At 28.6% G+C, this 26,803-nt stretch overlaps 3 protein-coding genes across 3 annotated transcripts in view; 1 reads left to right on the top strand and 2 right to left on the bottom strand.

The window, feature by feature from the left end:
* Positions 1-25,170, top strand: part of LOC108767263 (uncharacterized) — a 26,365-nt gene extending 1,195 nt beyond the window's left edge. The window contains exons 2-9 of the mRNA XM_018517020.1: positions 4,252-4,635; positions 5,153-5,530; positions 6,634-6,838; positions 7,134-7,287; positions 23,388-23,595; positions 24,047-24,418; positions 24,657-24,858; positions 25,003-25,170. Coding sequence (XP_018372522.1) covers positions 4,252-4,635; positions 5,153-5,530; positions 6,634-6,838; positions 7,134-7,287; positions 23,388-23,595; positions 24,047-24,418; positions 24,657-24,858; positions 25,003-25,170 — 2,071 coding nt within the window. The remainder of the gene's footprint in view (positions 1-4,251; positions 4,636-5,152; positions 5,531-6,633; positions 6,839-7,133; positions 7,288-23,387; positions 23,596-24,046; positions 24,419-24,656; positions 24,859-25,002) is intronic.
* On the bottom strand, positions 10,299-12,113 carry LOC108767602 (rRNA methyltransferase 3, mitochondrial). Its single transcript, XM_018517566.1, has 4 exons — positions 11,593-12,113; positions 11,272-11,510; positions 10,994-11,149; positions 10,299-10,919 (listed from the first exon to the last, which is right to left on the bottom strand). Exons 1-4 carry the CDS (start codon positions 11,919-11,921, stop codon positions 10,312-10,314), a joined length of 1,332 nt encoding a protein of 443 aa, XP_018373068.1. The 5' UTR covers positions 11,922-12,113; the 3' UTR covers positions 10,299-10,311.
* On the bottom strand, positions 18,024-20,673 carry Cog3 (conserved oligomeric Golgi complex subunit 3). Its single transcript, XM_018517524.1, has one exon. The coding sequence runs from the start codon at positions 20,518-20,520 to the stop codon at positions 18,079-18,081; it is 2,442 nt and encodes an 813-aa protein (XP_018373026.1). The 5' UTR covers positions 20,521-20,673; the 3' UTR covers positions 18,024-18,078.
* Positions 25,171-26,803: the final 1,633 nt, after the last annotated feature.

The raw sequence follows: 26,803 nt of genomic DNA, 5'->3' as shown, positions 1-26,803 counted from the left end.
GTGTTCCGGATTTTTAATATAAATTTTAACGGTATGTTCTACGATCTAAAAATAAAAAAAAGTATTGTATATATATACATTTTAGTTCCTAAAATATTTTATTAAAAGTTATAACAAAAATATAGAATATGTCCGAAATGATTGACCTAATGTTGCATTTTAAAGTGCGCATTTTAAAATGCGTTCTGCCCATATCAGTATAAGCTTAATATCAATGTAATTCTGAATTTATCGTCTTTTTAGAAAAGGATAGAAGAAATCCCAGTGTATATACAGTGTCCCGAAAGTTTTTGCCAATCGCTTTTGTGTAGATAGAGCGGATTAAACTGAGCCGAAAAGTCCTCTACTATTTTGCAATTTTTGTAATAGTTAATAAGATATTAATTACTAAAAATTGCTAAATATTGGTCTTGAATAATTTTTTATTCAAATACTATCAACTTTCTAGAAAAGCTGCACCAGACAAAAATTATTTATTTTCTTCTCATAAAGTTCTGAGAATCTTTTCAGAATTTTTTCAGAATTTTTTAATACCGTATTTTCTCATGTTGGTAAAAATAAAAAAAATACAGTACTATAAAGTTGATAAAAAATTCCGAAAAAATTCTTAGAGTTCTATGAGAAGGAAATAAATGATTTTTGTTTGTTGCAGTTTTTATGTAAAGTTGATAGTAAAAAATTATTCAAGACCAATATTTGGTAATTTTTAGTAATAATATCTTGTTAACTAATTGCAAAAATTGCAAAATGGTAGAGGCCTTTTCGACTCTGTTTAGTCCGCTCTACACAAAAGCGATTGGCAAAAACTTTCGGAACACCCTGTATATATAAAGGTTTGCCCTTCATTAATTTGGGCGGATGGCACTTTGACCTGCAAAAGTAAAAATTATTTCTTACACATTTCATATTTTTGTTAACTTTTCATAACTTTTTAATAAAGAATTTCAGAAGTTACATGTTTATACAATATATATATTTTTTTTTCAATGCATAGAGTATATACTGTTAAAGTTTGTGTAAAAAATCCGAAAACAATCCTTGTATAGTAATTTCGCGGTGAGTTGTGCTGGAAAAATCGTATATACAATGATATATACAATTATATCAATTATATATAATTTTATATAGTTATATATAAAACATTTTTTCTTTGGTAAGAATCAAGTAATTCTCAAATTTTCGTAAATAATGCATGATGAAATTTTTACACAGCTATTAAAATGATACGAATATTATACATCATATATGTTTTAAAATTATACATCAAAGTATTTAGTAGTTACTCATATGCAACATAAAACTAACATAAAAACCATTACAGATACGCCAAAACAGTAAACGTTATATTTAACCAGGTGCTTTTCGTTCAATTCTTTGTAAGCATACTGGTAATATGTACAAGTGTGTATTATCTGTCAATACATATTACAGAATTGTCTAGTACTGTAACTTTTTTAATATACACCATTGGCATGTTTATACAAATCTTCATTTACTGCTGGTCCGGAAACGAAGTCATGCTTAAAGTAACTGTCATGTACGCTATATAATCCATACGAAATACATGTAATTTACCGATTTTGTACGTTAATGAAAAATGAAGGGTACTTTTGGACAACTTAATTTTTTTTATAAGGGTTTGCAAAATAATCTAACAAATTATTTGTCCACAATAAATTTAAACTATTTTATACTTGAATACAATAAGAATATATTTAATGCATACACGTCCATGCACGCGCGTGTATAAGACTGTATAATAATATCATTAACCATTAATATATTTTTAACCTTTTAATCTTTTTTAATATCATTAAAATTGTTCGATATTCTTATGTAATAATAATTCTATTTGTATTATGTTAATAGAGTACGAGTATAGCAGACGCTATATATCGTATGAATTGGCCGTTATTATCAATCAATGAAAAAAAAGGATTGTTGATGATCATGATACGCAGCACAATTCCTGTAAAGTTCACAAGCAGCTTCTTGATAACTTTATCACTTCAGTCTTTTAGCAACGTTAGTATGTGATTTGGTATCAAAATAAATATTTGACATAGTAGTCAAAAACATGAAGATATGCTATTTTTGATATTATAGATATTTATCGCATATGTACGAAAATACAGTTGGAATATTTCACATAAATGTGTAATCTTCTACGTATATCAAAGTTTTTCTTATTTTTCTTTCAGATCCTGAAAACGTCATATTCAGCATTTAGCGTTTTACAAAAGTAAAGTATTTATAATCAAAAATATATATGAAAATGATGTATACTGCAGTATAAGAGTGCAGGTCTTAGTATAGTATAGTTTTTAGTATAATTTTTTTTAGTACAGTTTTAATAAATTAAATCTTATAATTTAATTTTTACTCATGTATTTTTACTTCTAACATTACTCCTTGTTCCAATTATTTGAATATTGGTGCACGCGGGGATAGGCACGCACATACATACGTACATACTAAATGTACAGTGAGTACAAAGAGTATTCGTACATACTAAATGTACAGTGAGTACAAAGAGTATTCGTACAGAGAAAATATTTTTTTAAATAACTTTATTTTAAAAAATTAAATATTATCCAGCGAAAAATAAGTCATCGAAATGATGTCGAATTGATATCGATACGATGATTTCAACACCAATTTGACATCGGTTCGACGTTTAATTGATGATCATTTCTTGCTGGGTGATTAACAATTTATTCATAAAGTATAAAATTGATTGTAGGTTTTTTAAAATTATACATACCAAAAAAAGATGTGTATTAATTATAAAAAATATATCATCTGAAAAATAAGCGAAAATTAAAAGTTCCATTGTTTGAATGCTCAAAAAGTATTCGTACAATCAAGAAATTTAGCTTATAATATCTGAAGTACATGTGAAGGTCATTTGTATATGTTAGAACAGAATATCTTTATTGTATAAAATTGCTAATTAATATTTATTTTCTACAAATCAAATATTTTTATAAAAAATTTTCTTTGACGAATACTTTTTGCTGTCACTGTATAACACAATGTAATACATACAATAATGTATTTCAATATACCTAAAAGCAGAAATCATATTAAATAGAATGTTAATTGAATTTAAAAAATATATTTCTTTTTATACGTTACCTATACCTTCAATATTTTTTTGCGCACTACATCCTTTATTAGAAATAATTCACAATTTTCCAATTCACTCTCCAACATACTCTCCATATTTAATTTTTAATTAAATTCCTACAATAGAAAATCAATGCACAATTCGAAATATACATGTATATGTATATATGATTGTTATATTTTTCGGACCACACACTTGCCATATTTTGCAGATATATACGAAGAAATAACTCAAGAAATCTATCAGAAATTTATTACACATCACTTTTATCGCTATACTGGGTCTTGCACTTATATGTAATAAAGAGACTTTGCGGAAAATATGATATTCTTTGTACCTCTGACAAACATGAAATATTTTATTAAACGGGAAATAATATGCTTGACCGTAAAGAACGATACCCCTCGATGGTTAGAAATAAAAACACTTTTACGGTTATTATATTATTCACAAGAATGCAAGAGACATACATTCCATAATAAATGATTAAATGACTCCACGACGACTTTTTTTAATGACCGTAATTGATGGTACTGCGGTTGACAAGATGTTGAAGAATAAACTGTACGTAGTCTATTGTAAGACGTGCTCAGTTACATTTAATATAACATATTTAAATGAAATTAAAAATAACATATTACATCAGTGTCAGTATTTGTTAATCCTGTTATTACTAGCTAAAATTATAAGAAGATATTCCAAAAAAGGTGCGTAGTAAATATATATAAATACTATTTTTGCAATTTTATTCACACGAATCATACACTGTACTGTAAATAAGTAAAGTTATCAGCAATTCAAGCTACATATGTATGTAATTGTAAACAGTTTGTAAGTTAAATAAATAAAATTTGTTGCAAGTGGACGCAATTGTTAATCAATGTATGATTTAAATATTAATTTGTAGTATTTTTACTAAAAGCATAATCTATTTTATAAAAAATTATACTACCTTCTAAAATTATACTACCTTCTAATTAAATTCAATTTTTCTCAAACATAATATGTACGGTTTTAATTAATATATTTCAGAAAATATAATTTTCAAAATGTTTTAAACCACATTTTTAGGTACTTTACATATAGAAAGAAGTTATATTTTTGTTACAACATTTGATTAGTTGTTTAAAAAGAGATCCAATCATGCAAATACTTTCTCTAAATTTTTTTATATATACCGTTGGCGGTATATGGCGACCTGTTGAGTGGTCATCAAATGGTGCCAAGCTGCTGTATAACATATTTACCTTTATGATAATATTCTCGGAGTACTTTTTGGTGTTAACTCAATTTATGGATATAATTCTTATTGTTGATAATGTCGATGATTTTGCCACTAATACTCTAATGTTCCTAACTATTGTTGCCGTATGTTGTAAAGCGACTGTCGTTGTGGTACGTCGAAACGCGATCATCAACTTAGTGCAAATATTGTTGAAAGCACCATGTAAACCTCGAGACGAGGATGAAATAGCTATACAAACAAAATTTGATAAATTCATCAGGTCAGTTCATATATCTTTATTAAAAAGTTCCAATATTAAAATATTATTGCTTAAAATATTTATGCAATAATTCAATTTATACGCATTCAGCGCGTATTATTTTCAAATTGTACAAATTTTATCAACACTAGTTGTTTCTATAACAAATTATGAGTCCTTTACCTTTTGTTAGATATTGTTGACCATATATTTTAGAGCATACTTATGCTTTTATATAAAAATGTAGTAATTTTGTATTCTCTATCTAATTAATAAATTTTTAGTTGAAGAAGTTTCCTATTCCAATATCATTTTAAATATTTAAATTATAGTAATAATTTGCACAACATATGTACAAAGTAGCTCTCTCTCTCTCTCTCTCTCTCTCTCTCTCTCTCTCTCTCTCTCTCTCTCTTTCTCTCTTTAATTATAATACAATAATTTTATATCTTATGATTATAAATTTCATTAAATAAAAAGTATAAATAAATGCTGATACAAATTTATATAAAATTTCATCTCGGTTCTACGTTTGCAGATCAAGCTCGATAAGATATTCACTTTTAGCAACAAGTTCCGTTACAGGCGTTACAATAGGATCAGTACTAAACGTTATGCAAGGCCACCTGCCTTATCGAATATGGCTGCCATATAATTATATATCTACGAAGTTTTGGATTATATCCATTCATCAGATTGTAACTTTAATTTTTGCCACCCTGATAAATGTGGGCACAGAAACCTTAGTCTTCGGATTGATTTTACAAACGTGTGCTCAGCTTGAAATTTTCAAAAGTCGTCTTCACAAGTTCATAATTAAAAAAACAGTTAAATATCTGGGACGTGAAAGCTCTTTGTTGAATGAAGACGAAACAGAATTGTCGGAGTGCATACATCATCATCTCAGCATTTACAAGTAAGTCACGTAAGAATCCGTTTTTACGCGTATATGTTACGTTATATATAGCACGCGCGTGTTGTGTGTGTGTGTGTACATGCATGCACATTTAATTGTTACATTTAAAAACTGGTATTATAGATGACGGTAACTATTAGTATTTATATATAATGAAATATTATTTAATAATAATTGAACTAATTTTGAAATTACATAATAGATAATTGTTACAAGCTGGGAAATAGAACATGTATAATCTCAAAGAGATTTAATTATATTGTGTTCCCGGATTTTTTATACAAAGTTTAACGGTATGTTCAATGATCTAAAATAAAAAAAAGGTATTATATACATGCAATTCCTACAGTACTTTATCAAAAGTTATAACAAAAATGCAGAATATGTACGAAATAATTGATTTAATGTTGCATTTCAAAGTACGCATTTCAAAGTGCAGTTTGCTCATATCACGAGCTTAATATCGATGTAATTCTGAATTTATCGCCTTTTTAGAGAAGGGTAAAAGAAATATTTGTGTAAAAGTTTGCCTTTCATTAATTTGGGCGGGTGGTACTTTGACATGCAAAAGTAAAAATTATTCCTTACATATTTCACATGTTTGTTAACTTTTCATAACTTTTTAATAAAGAATTTTAGGAATTATATGTTTATACAATATAATTTTTTTATTTCAATTCATAGAGTATATACTGTTAAAGTTTTTGTAAAAAATCCGGGAACAATCTTTGTATAGTAATTTCGCGGTGAGTTGTGCTGGAAAAAATACTTCCTACTCGAAAAAAAATGTTTTATGTATAATTATAAATAATTTTATATATAATTATATATAAACATATATAATAATATATACAATTATTTATAAAATATGTCCATTTATATACAATTATATAAATTATATATAATTTTATATAAAACATTTTTTTTCCTGGGTAGGGATCAAGTAATTCTCCAATTTCCATAAATAATGCATGATGAAATTTTTACACAGGTATTAAAATGATACGAATATTATATATCATATGTTATAAAATTACAGATCAAAGTATTTAGTAATTGTTTTACTCATATGCAATGCGGGACTAATATGGAAACCATTACAGATACGCCAAAGCGGTAAACGTCACATTCAACCAAGTGCTTTTCGTTCAGTTTTTTAGTAGTATACTGATATTATGTTCGAGTGTGTATTACTTGTCAATACATATTACGGAACTGTCTGCAGCTGCATCTTTATTAGTATATACTATCTGCATGTTTGTACAAATCTTCGTTTACTGCTGGTCCGGAAACGAAGTCATACTTAAAGTAATTATTATGTACGCTATAATCCATACGAAGTAGATAGGTACTTAACCAATTTTGTGAGTTAATGGAAATGGCGGGTACTTTTGGATAACTTAATTTTTTTTATAAGGGTTTGCAAAATAATCTAACAAATTATTTGTCCACAACAAATTTGAACTATTTTATACTCGAATACAATAAGAATATATTTAATGCATACACGTACGTGCACGCGCGTGTATATAAGACTATATAATAATAATATCATTACGATACTTCGATATTAATAATAACTCTATTTGTATTATGTTAATAGAGTACGAGCATAACAGACGCTATATATCGTATGAATTGGCCATTACTCTCAATCAACGAAAAAAAAGGATTGTTAATGATCATGATACGTAGCACAATTCCTGTAAAGTTCACTAGCAGTTTCTTGATAACTTTATCCATTCAGTCCTATAGCAATGTTAGTATCATTTGGTATCTAAATAAATAGTTTGATGTAGTATATGTCCAATATGAAAATACGTGATTTGTGATAATATCGATGTTTGTTGCGTACGTACAAAAATACAGTCGAAATTTTTTACATAAATGCATTATCTTCTATGTATATTAATGTTTTTCATATTTTTCTTTCAGATTTTAAAAACTTCATACTCGGCATTTAACTTGTTACAGAACTGAAGTATAAATAAAAAAAAAGAATATATGTTTGAGGATGATATATGAAGTATAATTTTGAGTATATATAGTTTTGAGTATAGTTTAGTTTACTTTAGTTTTGAATAGTTTAGTTTAGTTTGAGTATAATTCAGTGTGGTAGGTACAGCTTTTTCAGTATAGTTTTTGATAAATTAGCGATCCTTAATCTTATATAACTTTTGTTTACTCACGTATTTTTATTTCTGACTGTATATGTACCTTATTGGCTTATTCCAATTATTCAAATAATAGCACACCGAGGCAGACACGCACATACGCACGCACTAAATATATATTATACTAAATGTATACATATAATACAATGTAATACATGCAATGTGTATTAATATACGAGCAGATATCATTTTAAATCGAACGTTCATTGAATTTAAAAAGTATAATTAACGCATTACCTTTGATCTTTTGCGACATTATTTATAACCAAAAGTAATTAACTATTTTCCAATTCACTCATCATGTATTTTGCAAGCGGATGTATGTACAGAGTTAGCTTGAAAAATAAGACGCATTATGGGTCTCTCGAATTATATTTCTCGTTACATTATTTTATGTTTGTATGCAACATAAAACAAATTTTTCATACGCAGAGAAAATATGATCTTGCGTTATTATTGGTACAGATAACATGAAAAAGCTGCAAATATTTCATTCAATGGTATTGATTATGGTGATATGATTTCGCCACCGATTCAATAGCTAATTTATTATTATTATTATTATTATTATTATTATTATTAACGCAATTAATGGCCCTATAGGATTAAAAATTTCGCGTTGTAGAAAACTGTTATATATATATTCGCTTTCGTGAAATATATTACACGTTCAGTAATTGGAATTAATAATTATCTCTCTGTGATAGAAATGAGTCATTGGGTGCGTTTCGAATTACACATGAAGCACATATCATTTTATCCTTTTTTATTCTTTGTTGAACAACAAGGACAAATGATATATCATGCATTTTGTGCGTAATTCGGAACACACCCAGAGTAATTTAATGAGATGGTTGCTTTTACCTACAAATCGATTGCCTATAGTATATTTGCCTACATCACTTTTGCCTACAGTTCGATTGTCTATATGTATTATTGTTTACAGCTCGATTGCCTACATGCGCTTTTGCGCACAAATAAAAATTTTAGAAACGGAGTTACTTTTGCCTACATGTACTATTGCCTACAGCTCGATTGCCTATAGCGCTTTTGCATACAAATACCAAATTTTAATGAATAAATTATATATAATAATGCGAGCTAGGTAGACATGTAAACAACTGCTAATGTTCGGCAACCTATTTTCTCACATCCTAGATATACATTACAACATAAAACGAATGCAATATTAATTACAATTATGTGGAACGTATAGACACAAAACGTCAATTTATGTTGTCCATCGACAAGATTATCAATCGGTTTGAAACCTATCATTCTATCGTCGTATGATTACGGAAATTATAAACTGCTCTCTAAATTGCTGTTAGGTATGTATATGTGTGTATGTATGTGTATTATAAATGTGACTTGGTTAACTGAAATCGATAGCATTATTGAGCCCAACTACTTAGAACGATTATATTTAAATCAAGTAATAAAAATCAATAGAAGCGTGCACCAATTGAGGGTGCGACTGAAATATCCTTCTCAGACACACACTTTATTATAGCGCAAAAATGTCGATAAATTTTTTTTACATAGACATCTGCTTCTTCGAACTTCCCGATTATAAAAGATAGAAAACAATAGAAATAGAATTACGAAAGTATAATATATTTATTAAAAAAATCATTTCCTATTGTAACCTATGGCTTTTTGTATTTCAAAAGAAATGTGCTCGGAAATATTATGTGTTATCGCTTCCCATCATTTTCTTATACTGTCAATTAAAAGCGGATTCATTTGTTGAAATACGACAGAAATCTTATAATAACTTATTTATCTTTATAATTTTGATAGAATTTATTAATGAATGACTTTTATTAAAACTTTTTTTCGTAATCAATTATGTATCACTAAAAGGAATGTGAAAATATCTCATCATACAATAGAGAAAAAAAATTATTCACCATGCATCAATAATAGATGATTTAAAACATATTTCATCGTAAAATTACAACAGAAAATGTTTTATAATCTATTATAAATTTTCAATGACAAAAACGAATGCAGCTTTCTTATCATTATTATATTACGATTGAAAATTTATTATTATTTATCATACATGATTCATCATGATACATACACTATTCAAAAATGTATTTTATCGTGAAGTTACGGAAAGTACACGGGATAGTAAAGTCCTATTTCTCATAAATAATAAAAACCTTACAGGATAAAGTAAGATGAAAATTAATGAAATTTTTTATTAATATAAAGACAAAATGTTAATGAAGTGATTTCCTTTGAATGAAAATTCTCATAATTATAGCTTTGAAGTAAAAATTAATAAAAAATATATTTTGACATAGTTTTTATTATGTATAAAAATTAATTCAGGAAGCTGTGATAAATCCTAAAAGTTATATGTACCAAAATACATAATTAATACAGTAACATCCGAAATATTATCAGAAATATAAAAACCTAAATTTACGATAAATTTCCAAACATTTATGATTATTAATTATAAAAAGAAATAATATTGTAATAAACAGAATAGTTATGAAAAGAAACGATATAGATCATTTGTGCGGATATTTTTATTAATAATAATAATAATAATAAATTGAAAAACATTATCTGTCACATTTAAGAATAATTTTATTCATCTTCAATTTTACGAGTTACAAATTGTCTTTTCATTTCAAATGTAACAATACCAACAGCTACACCAACGTTTAAGCTATCAACGCCATTAGTCAATGGTATATTAACACGAGTGCAATTTCTTGAACGTAATAATTTACATGATTCGAGACTTATACCTTCGGTTTCTCCACCAATAACAAATACTACTTCTTTTTTTGTAAAATCTAATGCATAATAAGGTTTAACTGGAAGTTGAGATACTAACTGTTTTACCAGCAATTTAGTTTTTGCAGTTGATTTATATGTTTTAGTTTGATCTATCAATTCGTTTATCGTATTATCTTGAATTTGTTCATTATGCGCATCTAGATTATCTTGTTTCACACAATTATCATTAACTTCGATAGAAGGTTCGATAGAACCTTCATTTGTATTTGGATTCAGCTTAAAATCTGTCAAAACATTTTCATATGCTATATTGTTGTCTGCTAGAAAAATTGCAGATTCGTCACTTATTAACGTCGGAATTTTATCCCATGAAATAGATGTAGATATTGGTAAACGAAAATGTGCACCTATAGCACTGCGCAAAACTTTGGGCTCCCATAAATCCACACATCCTAAAGTACAAAAATCTGAATTAATGAAAAACTATATACTATGGAATTAATCAATTGGTAATAGTGTAAAATACCTTTCATTAATAATAATTTTTCGCAACCAACAGCAGCAGCTGCTCTTACAATAGTTCCCAAATTTCCTGGTTCTCTTATATTGTCACAGATAATAGTCAAAGGTATAGCATTCTCAGCAGATTCCTTAGTATTTACATCTGGGATTTCGAAAATTCCTGTATCAAAAAATAGTACAAAAACCAAAATTATATAGATATGTGTGTACTTTGAAAGATTATTGTTAGTTTTGCTAATTGTAAGTAATCTCCTTCAAGATCTATGAAATTATAATATTTACCAATTATCCCAGGAGAAGTTGTTAAATTAGACCACAACTGAATTGTACGATATGGAATTTTATATAGTTTCACTTCCTTCGAAAGTGACAGTGGCAATACATCGGATAATCTACTAAAAAATATTACTTTTGGTACTATTCCTGCCTGAATTGCATCCTGAATTAATCGAAAGCCTTCTAATAGCATTTGACGATTTTTTTCTCTTTTATTTTTTGTCTTAACATCTATCATTAATGAGCTGAAACATGAAACAGATATGTATTGTTTACAGAACTATACTTTTCAGAAGTCGTTTGAGCATTATTCAGAAAATTATATACCTTATGAGTTTATCATCTGCGTCAAGGGCTATATATTTTGGTTTTGTAGTAGTACTTTCTTCAATTTCATTTTCTTCTTGCTCCTTTTTTTCTTCTTTTTTAGCTGTATTGATTCTTAATTTCCTTCTATGTGTTCGAGGAGTTCTTTGCTCCTTAGTTTTGGTTGTATCATCAGTATCAAAAAGTTCATCTTGATTGACGATAGCAACAGGTCTTCGACTAACCCATTTAGTACCATATTTGCATTTTGTTGTTGATCTTAAATTGACTGTTCTTAAAAGTTTCGTGCCGTGAATCGATCTAAGTGATAACTGTACTATACTTAACATTCTTATTTTGAATAATCCAAATGTCGTGTACTATTGTCCATTGACATTTACTTTAATAATCACTATATTATAATGTTTTATGTTAATTTTTTTTTATCGACAAAATGGTCTACTTTAATTACCTTGCTAATTCAAGATATCAAATCTAAATATCTAAATGGTAAATAAAAACCGCATGTTCTCACATGTACATTCGGCACCACGAAGTATTGAGTAATAAGAAGGAGATCAAATTTGACTATCAAAAATGGGCTCGAAACATGAAAACTTAGGAAAACACATGGAAATGATGCGGGATAATGCGATTTGAGTGCTATTGCGGCAAAAGCTAGAAGTATGTATCACATGACACCGACGAGATACTATTAACGACGATCGATTCTTATGGAAGTTCGCATGACTATTAAAATTTAAGTGATTAAGAAATTGATAATACGGTACTAATTTCATAATTTATTAATTTCGCAGACATATATATATATATATATATGTTTAAAACTTAATAATACTCGATTTTTATTTTAGACTATAATTTTAATGTTATCATCCGAGTTTGATTATCAATATAGAGATGATAACTGCAGAGAAAAAATTGTAATTTTTCGGTAATATATAAGATATTATAGCATTAAAAGTATACGTATTTATACAGCATTTATGTAATAAAAATCACAAATTTAATAATAATAGTATCAAAATATTTATGTTAATAATAGCAAAGTTTTATTAATTGTCGATGTTATCGTTTTTCAATTATTTTTGGGCTCTCGCGGAGTCCCATCGAATAATCATAAAAATTTTCCCAGAACCAATCGTCTTTAATAACTAAAATATCTTAATAATTAATAATTAAAAACATTCGTCTTATTATTAGTACTGACATTAGCATAAGAGTCCAATAATAATGTTACTAAGAAATTACTGGTGAATTTTATAGGTCTTATGCTACGTTTCATAATCATCAATAAATCTTTTCGTTCACTGATTGTCATTAATATCCAATCTATCTGACATGCTACTTCATTCAGTCTAGTACTCTGAATAAACGATTAATAATTAAGTCCAAATAGCATAGCAGCACTTGCAAAGCGCTAAAAAAGCGATTATATGCGTTTTAGCGCTTTGTCAACGCTTTATCAGTGCTGTGTGCTACTTGGGAGTTATCACGAAAAATAATCTATAATTTTAACACAGGTGCAATGCATAACATATAATACATTTTTCTGTAACATTATTTTTAGTCTATACGTTCCTTTATTATATAAAAAAAGTTATTACTACCTTAAGTATTACTTCGTTTCCAGCCCAACAATGTACAAAAAACTGTACGAACATGCATAATGTAAAAATAGTTAACTTCATGAAGTCTATCACCGTTAGATGAGAAGATAAATATATATAAACTATATTAATTCCAGAAATGTATATGTGTATATAACATCAGTTTAAAAAATACATATATATTATACACATAATAATTCCTTAAACTTGCTTGACAAACATAATTATACGCAGGTGATAATAGACATGCTCTGATAATCTGTTTCTATTTGGCACGTTAATCAATAAATTTTTACAAGTTTCTTTCTTCTTATAGGGTTCTACCATTCTTTGAAGGCGACGCGTAAAAAGTTCAAGTGGTACACATATTCTATAAGGTAATTTGCCTTGTAAAGCGGTAAGCACTTCTGTTATAGCACCAGTGGCAAAAAACAGTGTCAAAATCGTATAACTTATGGTGTATGATCTGTAAGCAGAATTCTAAACATATATTATATATATGTCTAGCCATAGAAATTTGAAGCTATTTTATTATGTTCCATAACTCTATATTCTATTGAAAAAATCACATCACAAAGTTACATAACGAAATCATGTAATTAAAACACATAATTGATTGTTCCAAATCAGTTTGATAATCCACAGGACGTCCTCAGGACGTCCCTTGACTATAATAGAATGTTCCGTTTAGCTGGCGAGACATCCACAGGACGTTCATTAAACATCAGCTATAGTACATATTTAAAAATATATAAAAAAATTTTTATTAATTTATTATAAATTTAAAAAATGACACTTTCAATAAACGTTTATCGTTGTGAGCTATGTACGTATATTATATATTAAAAATAATCAACTTGCATGTACCATGTAAATAACTTCGAGATATTTTTATAAGCTTATTTTTCACATTTATATTGTCTTGCATTAATAATTTTGTATACAAATCACACATATGATAGCTTACATAGCTTATAATATACGACGAAGTGTGTAACTTCAATTCGTACATATACAGTCTTCCGTGTGACGAAGATAATTAATACAGAGCGAATATGCGACAAAGGTTCTTGAGATACTAAGAAATAATTGCCAACTTTGCAACCCCATATGGCTTAGTAAAGTTAATGACGGTTATTAAAAACTTATAGCAATTATTACTGGCACAGCTGATACTTTCCGTCGATACGAAAATGCTGTAATTATGATATAATTTTGTCATTTGATGGAATTGACGAAGATTAATATTCTAAGATATTGCTATGCCTTTCCTCAGGGAAATATGCTTTCGAAGTGTCTATAGTATTTACTGTAAAATTCACATCCAATTCTATTTATAAAATGTATATTGATACCATCATTGTAGTCATATTGCTGAAGGATGAAATATCTGCAAAATCCATGTTTGACAGATATTACAAGTACATATATATAGAATATTAATTACGTACATAATATTTTCTATTTCAGTGGATGTTGTATATTAACAACATAATAAAGCGATGCAGATTCTATTGTACGTCCGTTCCATCGCACTGATGTTTTTCTCGATGTATGAAAATGTCGCATTATATCTTGTCATTTCACAGAATTGAGAAAAATTAATTCCAATATGTTGTACCGTTCCCAGGATACAAAGTACATTTTCATGAAAGCGTTTATTCGACTCTCGTAAGTTTCTAATGAATCATAAAATATAGTACGATCACGTAGTATATGTGACATATACAACTGTTCGGTTACGTTTGTTGGAATAGAATGATCTGATAAGAAATTCGACAATGTACCTATAATATTCTTGAAAATCAAAGAATGATAATAACAAATTCAATTGAATTTCTTTCTAGTATAATTACGGTCTTTAGTGCCTATAAAAATCCTTGGATAAAAGAAGATTTGGAAGGAATTAAGAGGATTATATGTTAATAATAGCAAAGCAAAGACTACTTTAAACGGTGACTCATATCGAGCTAGAAAAAGCTAAGTTATTAAAAACCAGATGTTCATGGAGGTCACTTGTATATACCACCAAGCGAATTTATGCCAATGATATCTGCAGTAAATATGTCTGGAAATCTATTCTGTGAAAAGAATTCGATCTATCAACATTTATCGTGTTTGTTTACAGACCAGACTGAAAAGTGAATTAAAAAAAGAATTTAAATAGAAATTTCTGTTACAAAGAATAATGCAATGCTAGTGATAGTTCATTATAATCATTAACATGAAAGAAGAATTTGTGGGTAATATTTGTTGTTTTAAGCTTTACACGACTTTCTAAACTTTCAAAATCTACTGTTGATAATTTTTCTCGTAATGTGGCGCATTCACAGAAAATGTTATCGCAAAAAAACTTCTTTCCTTTTCAAATTGATTCAATTACACGCTGTTTCAATTAATGTATTTCTCCAACGAGTAGCCGACGAACAATCACGATAATAATTATATGTAACCCATACAACACAGAATTTGCAGCAATATGGCTGCAATATTACTGCAACATTGCTGTAATGTTGCAGCATTGTTGCTACAACTTTTGTGCTGTAGGGGAATATGCAATCTATAGTTATTTAGTTATCATTTTTTTACATATAATATATTACATATATTATTGTATCTTTTCCTTATATTTTTATATTATTTTTATAAAAATAATGATCTCCTTTTAACTATATCAACAGGTTTGTAAATTGAAAGAACGAAGCAAGATGAATAAATTCAGTTACAAGTGATAAAATTTAAACGTTTCTCTCTATATTATTGTATACATCGTACAACAGGATATAACAAAATGGAATTTCAGGAAAAATTCGTTTTTGCTCGTGAAAATGCTGTTTATGATACTATTCCTTTAATTATTATTGATAAAACGGAAAGAAAATATTCTACAGGTCTGTATAAAGTTTTATTGTATTATATCCAATTAAATTTTATCTTATTTTAATAAAAGTGATGTAGATATATGTGATTTTAAAACTTATTAATAACGTAGTTTCTTGATTCGGAAAAGTGACAATTAAAAACAAATTATTTGTTATAGACTGTTTTATACACATACACAAATATACACATATTTATAAGTATATATAACATACATATACATATATAATATATATGCGTACAAGTAATAACATATCAAGTAATTCATAAATGTTTAATAATATAATATCTGCGTAGATATACAAATAACATATATAGAAAAATATCTATACTTAAAAATATTAAATGTATTAAGTATTATACATTAGATTATATTTTTTATGTGTTGTTTATTATTTCAGAGAAGACAGAGAATTTGAAATATTACGTTTCTAATCCATTTTGGATGAAATTCCGTTTATTATTATTTTGGATATTGTGGATTGTATTAATAATAACGATAATAATTTCTTTACTCGCATACTTTTGCTTTACACCCCGAATGTGTCATAGTTCAAATGCACATAAAAATATACATAAATAAAATTACGTTTCTAATCCATTTTGGATGAAATTCCGTTTATTATTATTTTGGATATTGTGGATTGTATTAATAATAACGATAATAATTTCTTTACTCGCATACTTTTGCTTTACACCCCGAATGTGTCATAGTTCAAATGCACATAAAAATATACATAAATAAAAGTAAGTATTATATATTATATCCAAAAAATTAAAATTTATAATATATATATTTTTTCATTATAAAAAATACAATTTCGTAGAATCATTAATTTTGTCATGCAATTAGTGAACAATTTTTGTTAAAAACCAAATTTTTCTGAAATAATTAATATTTGATTAATAAGAATTTAATTTTTTTTCAACAGAATTCCACCAATTTAGAAAATTTCTTTCAACATTTTTCAATTAGTTTGTTTTATATGACATAATAAATTTTCAGTTATTGTTGAATTGATTAATAAATGTATATTTCGAATATGTATGTTCCAGTACGTACATCGTCTACTCTATAAGATGCAATGGAAATGCAATGGCGCATAAAGTTAGCATTATATTATTATATTCGTTTTTTACAGTAATAATATTAATACTAAAACTATTAACAATATGGTAAGCAAGAAATGTACGTTCAACTAGAAAATTATTTTAAAAAATTAAATTGTTATATATTTATTATACATATATTGACGCAATTTTACAGTAAATGATTATATAACTTTGTACATATACATATATTCTGACTTTTTATTTACAGATACAATTTATATTTATGTTACAACTTTAGAAAATTTCGTAAATGATTTATTATTTATATAATCCTTTTTTATTTTATACGTATATATGTATGTATATACAATCCTTCGATTTAAAAAATATAGAAATTAAAAAATTCAGTATAATGCGCATATACGGTAACATAAGTGTATAAATTGTATTTCACTTGTCCTTTTGTAAAAAGTATGAAATTTAGCGACTTAACTTTGTAACACTTTTTATAAATAGCAAGATTTAATTTTGTTATTTTACACATCTTATTTAAAATTAATTTAATTTATGTGACAGAAACTAAACTCGATTATACACACATTTTATTTCATTTCTAAGATTACAAAATTTTATATTATGCCAGAATAATTACATGTATATATAATAAATTACATTTTTTAATATAATAAATTAAAATGAAAATTTTCTCTCTTTCTCGTTCTCACTATAATCCTAAAATTTATGATTCTAATTCAATGTTACTTTAATTTTACTGTATCTAAAAAAAAAGTTCTCTCATACAACAATTATATATACATAAAGTAATAACAAAATCTAATATAGGAAAAGTTATTTGTTGCACATTTTTAAATAAAAATTTATATCTTTTTTCTATTCAACGATTAATTTCTGAAAATACAATGAACAGCAAAAACTATGTTATTTAATCTTCTTGTTTAATAAATGACTGCGATTGTTTCAGAACTGACTGCGATTCTCGATTTGATTTTCCTTGAATTAAAGTTGTTGAACTCAACATAACAGAAATCTGTTCTGGCAAAGGACACGCGATCAACAAAAGGTTCTCCGCATTATAATATTTATTTAATGTTTGATGCAGTTGCGTGAATGCGGCACAAATGTTATTTTTCACTGGCTTGAACAGAATGAATTCAGTTTCTTTGTTAGCCAAATATAATTGCATCGATTGCTGAATCTCAGGACATTTGAATTTGATTAGCCTCAATACATCAGCCACTATAGTTGCTATTTCTTGCGGACTCCCTAGTGCATTTTCCTGATTTGAGCTTGCATCAAGTAACTTTTCTTTCTCCAATAGCTTGATAATAGGATAAATTAATAAATAAGTTGCGTGTTGTATTAATCGCTGGCATGTAAGTCTCAACTTTGCGTCCACATGCTTCCTCGAATCTATAAGCTGTTCTTTCATTTGTGGTGCACCTTCCAAAAGAAATTGTAATAACGCATTGTTTGACAAGGTAAAGAACCTAGAACTCTTTTCGAGTAGTCCAAATGCAGCGGTCTTCACTTTGGAAAAATCCAAACTATATTCCTTGATAGTAAAATCCACTTGGAACGGAGCAATTTGTTCTCTAAGAATGAGCAAGTGCTTAATTTGAAATAATTCTGCATCCAATGTACTCGCTCTCTTTTCAATTTCCTGTCTGGCATTCTCAATGCTCTGAACACAGAGGGAAATTGCCTCCTGGCTCAATGATTGGAACACAGATCTATCCACGCAACGATAAAGTCTTGACAGACACACAAGAGTTCTGCGAACTGTGGGATACCACATAGCATGCAGATCCGCTGGAGAACTTCCCATGTGTGTTTTCTGATAAATGGAATCGATAACTATATGATTTCGAGAAACTGGTTCTAAAGCAGAACTATCAGTGGATGATACCGAAATCTTCTTCATACGAGTCTGACGAGTCGCTTCCCTAATCGATTCTGCTATATCTTCCATCATCTTCAATTTTTCTGGATACGCCAGGTCACCCGATGAAGGATTGTAATCCAGTACATCGGATTGTAGATATAAATGTGCACGAAATACTAATCTTTCTTGAACATCATGCAGTAACTGCAAACATATGTTTCCAAAGCCTTCCAGTGGTTCAAAGTTGTTCTGTACATGTTCATCTAGCATCTCTATTCGTAGAATGCAGCAAATCTCTGCTAATGTCTCAAGATGATTGATGTGTATTATGAAAGGTCTCAATGCGTCATATAAAGAAGTGCACAAGCTCTCTAGATATGCAGTTAATCCATTTGATTGTTTTGAAAAAAATTCATAGAACAGTTTATGCTCATCTATCGATGCATGCAAGAGTAATGCACAAGAATGTCGCACTAAACTGCAATGGTCACCATTATACTTTTCCCTAATAAAATTCAGTGATTTCTGTATGCTTGTACCTAGCACTAAGCCTCGCTGACTCCAATAATACTGGTGACACTCAAGCAACAAGGTATCATATTCTTGTCTTTTGTATGATTTGTTTTCAATCTGCCTGATAACGGGTCTTGTTTTAGACAAGATTGTCTGAAATCTGCCATAGAATAGAGCAAGAGCTGTGTCTGCATTCTCTGATGAGTTTTCATTGTCTTTCAAGTTTAAAATACTTTCAGTGGTTTTAGAGAACAAGTTGGAAATGTAATTCTGTATTAACGCAATCGCCTTTGATTGACAATGCTTGTATCTCACTAGATAAATTCCACTTTCATTGTACGATGAGTTGTTTTGCATAAAATCTATGTTTGTGTCAATTTTATCTAAGACAGTGAAAAACATTTCACTGTTCACCGACAAAGTAGATGCATCCAATTTTTCTGTAATCACATCAATTTCTTTGAAATACTTAACATACTCCGTAATGCCATCGATTGTCGCATTTAACTGCTTTTGATCAAAAATAAGTTGTTCACTAGCTTCGTATAAAGAAGTGGTTTTACTGGAAACTTCAGTATACTGTTTATAAAGTGCAGAGAAATCGTCCAATGTTTCTTCTATCTGAGAACAAACACCATGACATTCAGATTTCCTTGAGTTTAACTCATCAAGATATAAACTGTATTTCATGTCGTACATGGATACATATTTTCTTTCCAGAAATAAGAAATGATCAAGTAATTCCTGATACTTTTCTATCGGAGGAATATTCTCCTGAGACTTCTGCTCTTGTAACTTGTCATCGCCATCACTTGTACTGGATTGTAGATTCGACAATGGAAAAAACGAAGACACAATGATTTCTAAATTTGTCAAACAATCCTTTTGACATTCTGTTAATGGGGCCAAGGAATTGTCACTCTGGTCCCACTGAATAAGGTTATGTGGAATTACCTTCGTATGAGACATTTTATTTATAGTAGAGATTTTCAGTTATTGATATAATCATACATGTCTCGTTTACACGTAATTCAGTACGTATTCCAAAATTAAATTTAAGTGTGCACATTTACGAATCGACACAATTCTAGAAACTGCGATTAGCAAAAAACGTTTGGAAATGTTGACGTATACAACAATTACAATAATTTCTCACAGGCTCAACCGGTTTAATGTAATCGACCTTATCGATGTACTTTCAACGTAATTAGTAAATTCCTACCTGACTTATTGAGGTTAATATTATTGTATTGGCATGTATTTTTTATACATACATTTGGAAAAAATCATACATGAAATATAATAATTGTTTCGTCATGTAGCAAAATCTCCCTTACTATTATATAAGTTTATTTACGGTGTTTATTATAGATATAGAGACAACACACGTAACATTTATATTATACCGACAGTAAGTAATCTTATGCTATAAAGTGCGCGCTCTACCATAGGCATCTATATATATCTTACATGAAAAATGATGGCGCGCGCGCACGAATAAAATTAGTTTTTTTTTAAATATAATAAATCTGCAGTTTATAATAAGATTTAAGAAAAGTTGGTAATTTTAAAATAATGACGTTAGAATTTTAAAAACTAAAGATATTTTCTGCACTAAAATAATTGGTCTAATATGGTATATAAAGATTTGACATATTAAAATATTATGTATATGTATATATATCAGACTCACCCACTTTTATCCGCAAATCGACATTATAAGCGATTTCACATCAGTTCTAAGTGATCAAGTCCCCTTTTTGCTATTCTTTGTTATGTAAACAGAATCTATACTACGTAATAGAACCATTATCAAAAAATGCACACGTTTAAGGTTCACTAACGATGAAGTTGCTTGAATGAACGTGGCAGAATATGGGAGAAATTGAGATCTTGTATACTATTGCAAATGTATGTACATGTACTTATCTATTATGAAACAAAATAGTTTTCAACAAGCAGGGAAAAGGTGATATCGACATAGGTAATTATCTACTTGTCTTTAACCGAATATGTGCAAGAGACAAATAGTATTATGCGGACATATAATTATACGACAAGAGAGGGTGTAGAACATTGAACGTTATTACAAATGCCACAATGTAGATTTATTAATGATTATAGAGACATGTAACGATGCATGACACACCTCCGAAAATCAACTAGTAATTTTCTCCCCTATAAAATTATTATAATTCTTGGAATCATTCGTTCCTATCCTTTCTAATTTAAGACATTAATTATTGCATGCGTGTGTATGATGTATATGTGAGCTTAGATGTATATGTTAAAATGTATCATTGTTATGTCTTAATATTAGGATAATTATACACATTAATTTAGATTAACTATACATAATAATTTGATACACTACTATACATATACGCATAACACATAAATTATATGTATATTCGAAATTTAGAGTATTTCATGTCACAGCGAAATAAAATACTTTTAGGAAATTAGGAATTAAGTATTAATTAGTGATTAAGTATAATTGCTTTGTTTCGCAGTACGACTTAAATACAAGTAAGCCTTAAAAAGGCTTACAGAGAAATGTAGTATTGAGAGAAAAAAGTAAAAGACGTTAATTCATTTGAATTAATTTGATGTGTATATACTTGTTAATGTGTGTCACTCATAAGAATTTTACAATAGATGCCTGTACAAAAGTATATTTCACTTCGTGAGAACATGACAACATGTTGGAATTTATCGAGAGGGATAACATATATATTCTTCAGTTGTACCAATTAAATGACATCAGTATAATTATAGTTCTGATACTGACATCGCAGTAAGGTATCGACAAAATGTCGCAACGAAATCATTAATTTTAATTTGTGTAGGGACAAACAAAGCAGCCACAAACGTTTATTCGTAGTACCTTATAAACCTTTGTCGTGCGTGCATATTGCTATATATCAATATAATAGTTGGTTTTACTGATACGTATACAAGTCATAGTCATTGTATACTTGATTCTTGTTATAAACATTATTCTGGTTATTCATAAGGAGTCCAAATTAGTAAGCATACTCCATATAAAGATATACGCAAAAAGTAGACAAAATATAATCTTTTTTATAACATATATAATAAATAGAATCGATTATTTTCAAAAGAGAGGCAATCTCCGTAAAAGATATATTATAATATTATGTACGCATAGCGATACAAACGCCTTAATATGCCTTAAAGAATCCCGCATAAATCTTGTGAAAAATAGGTTTCGATCAAATTGTTTTAAATTTTAATATTTTGTAAACATACTATTGATACGACATGTACAGGTGTAGTAAAAAAGATTTATTTCGATTTTTTTACTTTTTCATATAAAATATAAAGACTTCGAAGGTCCTACAGCAAAGCATTTGGAGGTTTGTGCCCGTAAGAACTTTTAATCAGCTTGACATGAGCTACAAAATATAAAAATTTGAAACAATTTGATTTAAACCCGTTTCCCAAGATTTGTACTCTTTTCGGGTTCTTTTCATATCTTTTCATTCCTTCTTATGCGCCTTTTCCGATATTCGTGCAACCTCGGATGTTAAGGCATTTATGTTCGCGTGCTTATAATTGTCGCTACGTAGTGTAGTAATACTCGGCGCGATATTCATTTATAATGGAATTATTTTTTTATAGAATAAAAAAATCTGTCACTTTTGATTGTAGCACAGAAATGCAGATACTCTCTTTCAATTTCTTCTTATATACCATAACTGGTTTGTGGCGACCAATTGAATGGTCTTCGAAATGCTCTAAGTCGCTATATAGCGTGTACACTTTCTTCATGCTGTATCTATTTACGTATTTATTTCTGACTCACTTCCTGTATGTCATCTTTATTGTCGATAACTTGGTAAACTTGGCCTCGAGTTGTTCTATTTTCCTAGGGACAATTACCTTACTCTGCAAAGCGATTATTATTGTAATCCGTCGCGATCGGATTATCAATTTGATAACAATACTGCAAGAGGAACCTTGCAAAGCTTGTAACGAGGAAGAGATTAACATCCACATAAAATTCGACCGTTTAATCAGGTTGGTATATTTAAGTACTGACGCGACTTTCGATAATAACAGCCATAATAAATAAATTGATAAGTAAATCAATAATATTTATATATGACTATTTAAGAAAATTAAAACGAGAATAAATAGATTGAACTATATAAAAAAAATTAAATTAGATTAATTTTGTTTTAAAGTTTTCAAGAAAATAGTTCTTAAGAAAAATTAGCTTATTGTATTCTAAAATCACAAATTTACATGTTTTGCACGTGTTTTTCGTTATTATAGCATCAACGACTTCCCAAAGTATTGTATAATAGCGATCGGATAGCGATTGTCGATATTTTTCACCATACTTACTGAAAAATTAAATGTTCAATCAATTTATATAATTTTAAGATAGCTTTTGCCTGTTTTTTTGTTCGCAGATTATATATACATGTATACATATTTATTATGTATTTTTGAAATGTCCATGCAGATCACATTCCATGCCTTATATAACACTATGTACGATCTCGATAATAGGCACTATAATTGGAGGAATGCTTTATATGTTAGAGGGCACAATACCTTATGGATTCGTGTGGGTACCTTGGGAATGTACTTCGTTCCTTTTATTCTGTTTTACATCTCTTCAAGAGATCGCAGCTGTGGTTTCTTGCATTATTGTAAACATCGCGACAGAAACTACGGTTTTAGGATTTTGCTTGCAAACGTGTGCAAAATTTGAAATTCTAATTCATCGCCTTCAGAAAATGATAAAAGGTGAGAAGGAAGATATGCGGAAAAGTTCAGTGAACAATACAAGCAGATTATCAAAATGCGTTTCCTTTCATCTTTGTATAATCAGGTTCGTCAAGCAAATGATATTTGTTTTGTGCATGTATTTTTCTTAAATAAAAAATCGATAATAAATAAAATTTGTACGAAATATATGACACATAGGATATATCTACATATATCACGTGCTTTTATTTCTAAAATTCTATAGTATATATGTATAAAACGTAAATTATATGTTAAATGCGCGCTAACAGCCTTATATAAGAACGTTTAAATATGTCAAATAATATAATAAATATTTATAGACTTGTTGAAATGATCAACGATGTGTTCAGTCCAGTCATCTTCATGCAATTTTTCATCAGTATTTTGGTACTGTGTTCAGCTGCATATTATCTGTCTTCTAATATAACACTTATAAACGTGCTTAACTACGCAACCTACGTATTTTGCTTATTTGTGCAGATTTATATTTATTGCTGGGCTGGCAACGAAGTTACACTTAAGGTAGTCGTGGCCTAAGGTAGTCCATAAAAATATATATATTTAGACGAAAATAATGTTTTGCAAGACTTTAGCAACCAGAATTGACATAATCGCAGTTTCTAATAACAATTCAATTATTCTGATTATCATTATTTATTTGCATAGAGTGTTGAATTAGGCGAAAAGATATATCATATGGATTGGATATTAATGACAAGAAGTGAACAACTGGATCTACTAATGATTATGAAGCGCAGCACAAAACCCATAAAATTCACTAGCAGTTTCTTAGTGACACTGTCTTTGGAATCTTATAGCAATGTCAGTATATGAAATTAATGCTATAAGCAGTACTCTATCGACGATTAATTAATTAAGAGCATTTAATTTGTATTAAACTTATTTATTTTACTTTATAGCTTCTGAAAGCGACTTTCTCTGCATTTAATCTTTTACAACAATTGTAAATGTGTTATTTGTACCCTTTGATAGTACACTGTACGTATACAGTAATTATGAGTAAATCGTTCATTGCATATGACATCTTGATATTTTTTCCAATGACGACGTGCATTTCCAATTATGGCGTTGGGGCATAGCAGTTTTGGCCCCTCCAATAATTTTATTGAGTAGGCAATGCCTCCTCAATAATTTTTTTAACAATCGCAATTAATTTCTGCGATCAACACTATAAGGATACATTCCATTTAATGCTCGCAACGCTTGTGGAATCATTTCATCCTTGTTGTTTATCAAATGTTAAACAATTTATTATTTTACGTTACAAGTACACTTTTATTTATGGAACGCTTATATAATATGTAATAAAAAATCATAAATTTAATAATATATTATCCAAATCACCGACGAAATATTAGACGATCGGTCCTGGGCAAATTTTCATGACTTCAACGGGACCCCGAGAGCCCCGAGAGTTTAGGGATAATTGAAGAACGATGACATTATCGACAATTAATAAAAATGTGCGATTTCGATAATTCATTAAATAATTCGTGATTTTTTATTACATAAATGTTATAATATAAATATAAGTACGCATACTTTTATATAATGCTATAATATCTTATATATTACCGAAAAATTACAAGTTTTTCTCTGGAATTGTCATCGCTATATTGATAATCAAACTCGAATGATAACATTAAAATCACAGTTTTAAATAAAAATCAAGTATTATTAAATTTTAAACATGTATATGTATCTACGAAACTAATAAATTATAAAATTAATACCGTATTATTAATTTTTAACTCTTAATCATTTAAATTTTCAGTCACGAAAATTTCCATAAGAACCGATTGACTGTCTTTATAATAGTATCTCGTCGGTACTTAAGGGGATGCTAAACCGATTACCCAACTCAATCAAGGTCGATAGTACAGACTTTTTTAATTCCAATTTCGATAATAGTGGCGACATCTTTGATTTAGTTTTTACATTATATTATATAATATATATCATTCTGTCTTACTCAAACGCATACATCTGTTCTTATCTAACATATGCCAGCACCATCTATCGCAAGACCGCGCAACTACTACTACATGGAATTTCGGCTCTGTTGACAGTCCCAGTCTCCGCAAAGCATCTGTATACACGTATTTCCTATTCGGTAGGAATATATCTTTTCTAGACTTTCAATCTTAGTTCTACAAATTCGGTATCGTTCGCTGCCCGCTTATTTTCAAGATATGGACTCTAAAACTCTTATATCAAGCAAATATATATCCGAGGTGACAGCTGTGCGAGCCAAAAATAAGTAAATTTTATAATTTTTTTTCGATTTTCTCATAAAATCCAGTGTAGCAAACATCCTCTGTGTGCGTACTATAATTTAAGTAATAATACTTTTGCAATCCGTACATCCAATACGGAGAAATCCCACCGAATAGGAATGTGGTAAAACAGGGGGGCTTTAGCATCGCCTTAAGACGATCTTAAAATA

The sequence above is a fragment of the Trachymyrmex cornetzi genome, unplaced genomic scaffold (assembly GCF_001594075.2).
Source record: "Trachymyrmex cornetzi isolate Tcor2-1 unplaced genomic scaffold, Tcor1.1 scaffold121, whole genome shotgun sequence".
In the NCBI taxonomy this organism is placed as follows: Eukaryota; Metazoa; Arthropoda; class Insecta; order Hymenoptera; family Formicidae; genus Trachymyrmex; species Trachymyrmex cornetzi.
The sequence above is the reverse complement of the archived record's forward strand: the minus strand, read 5'-3'. Positions and strand labels throughout refer to the sequence as shown.

Excerpts from the sequence above, each read along its gene's own strand:
- LOC108767602 (XM_018517566.1), bottom strand. The coding sequence starts at position 11,921 with ATGTTAAGTATAGTACAGTTATCACTTAGATCGATTCACGGCACGAAA. Across the intron at positions 11,511-11,592 it reads GCAGATGATAAACTCATAAG|CTCATTAATGATAGATGTTA; the intron begins GTATATAATTTT and ends TTCATGTTTCAG. Across the intron at positions 11,150-11,271 it reads AACTTCTCCTGGGATAATTG|GAATTTTCGAAATCCCAGAT; the intron begins GTAAATATTATA and ends TTTTTGATACAG.
- Cog3 (XM_018517524.1), bottom strand. The coding sequence starts at position 20,520 with ATGTCTCATACGAAGGTAATTCCACATAACCTTATTCAGTGGGACCAG.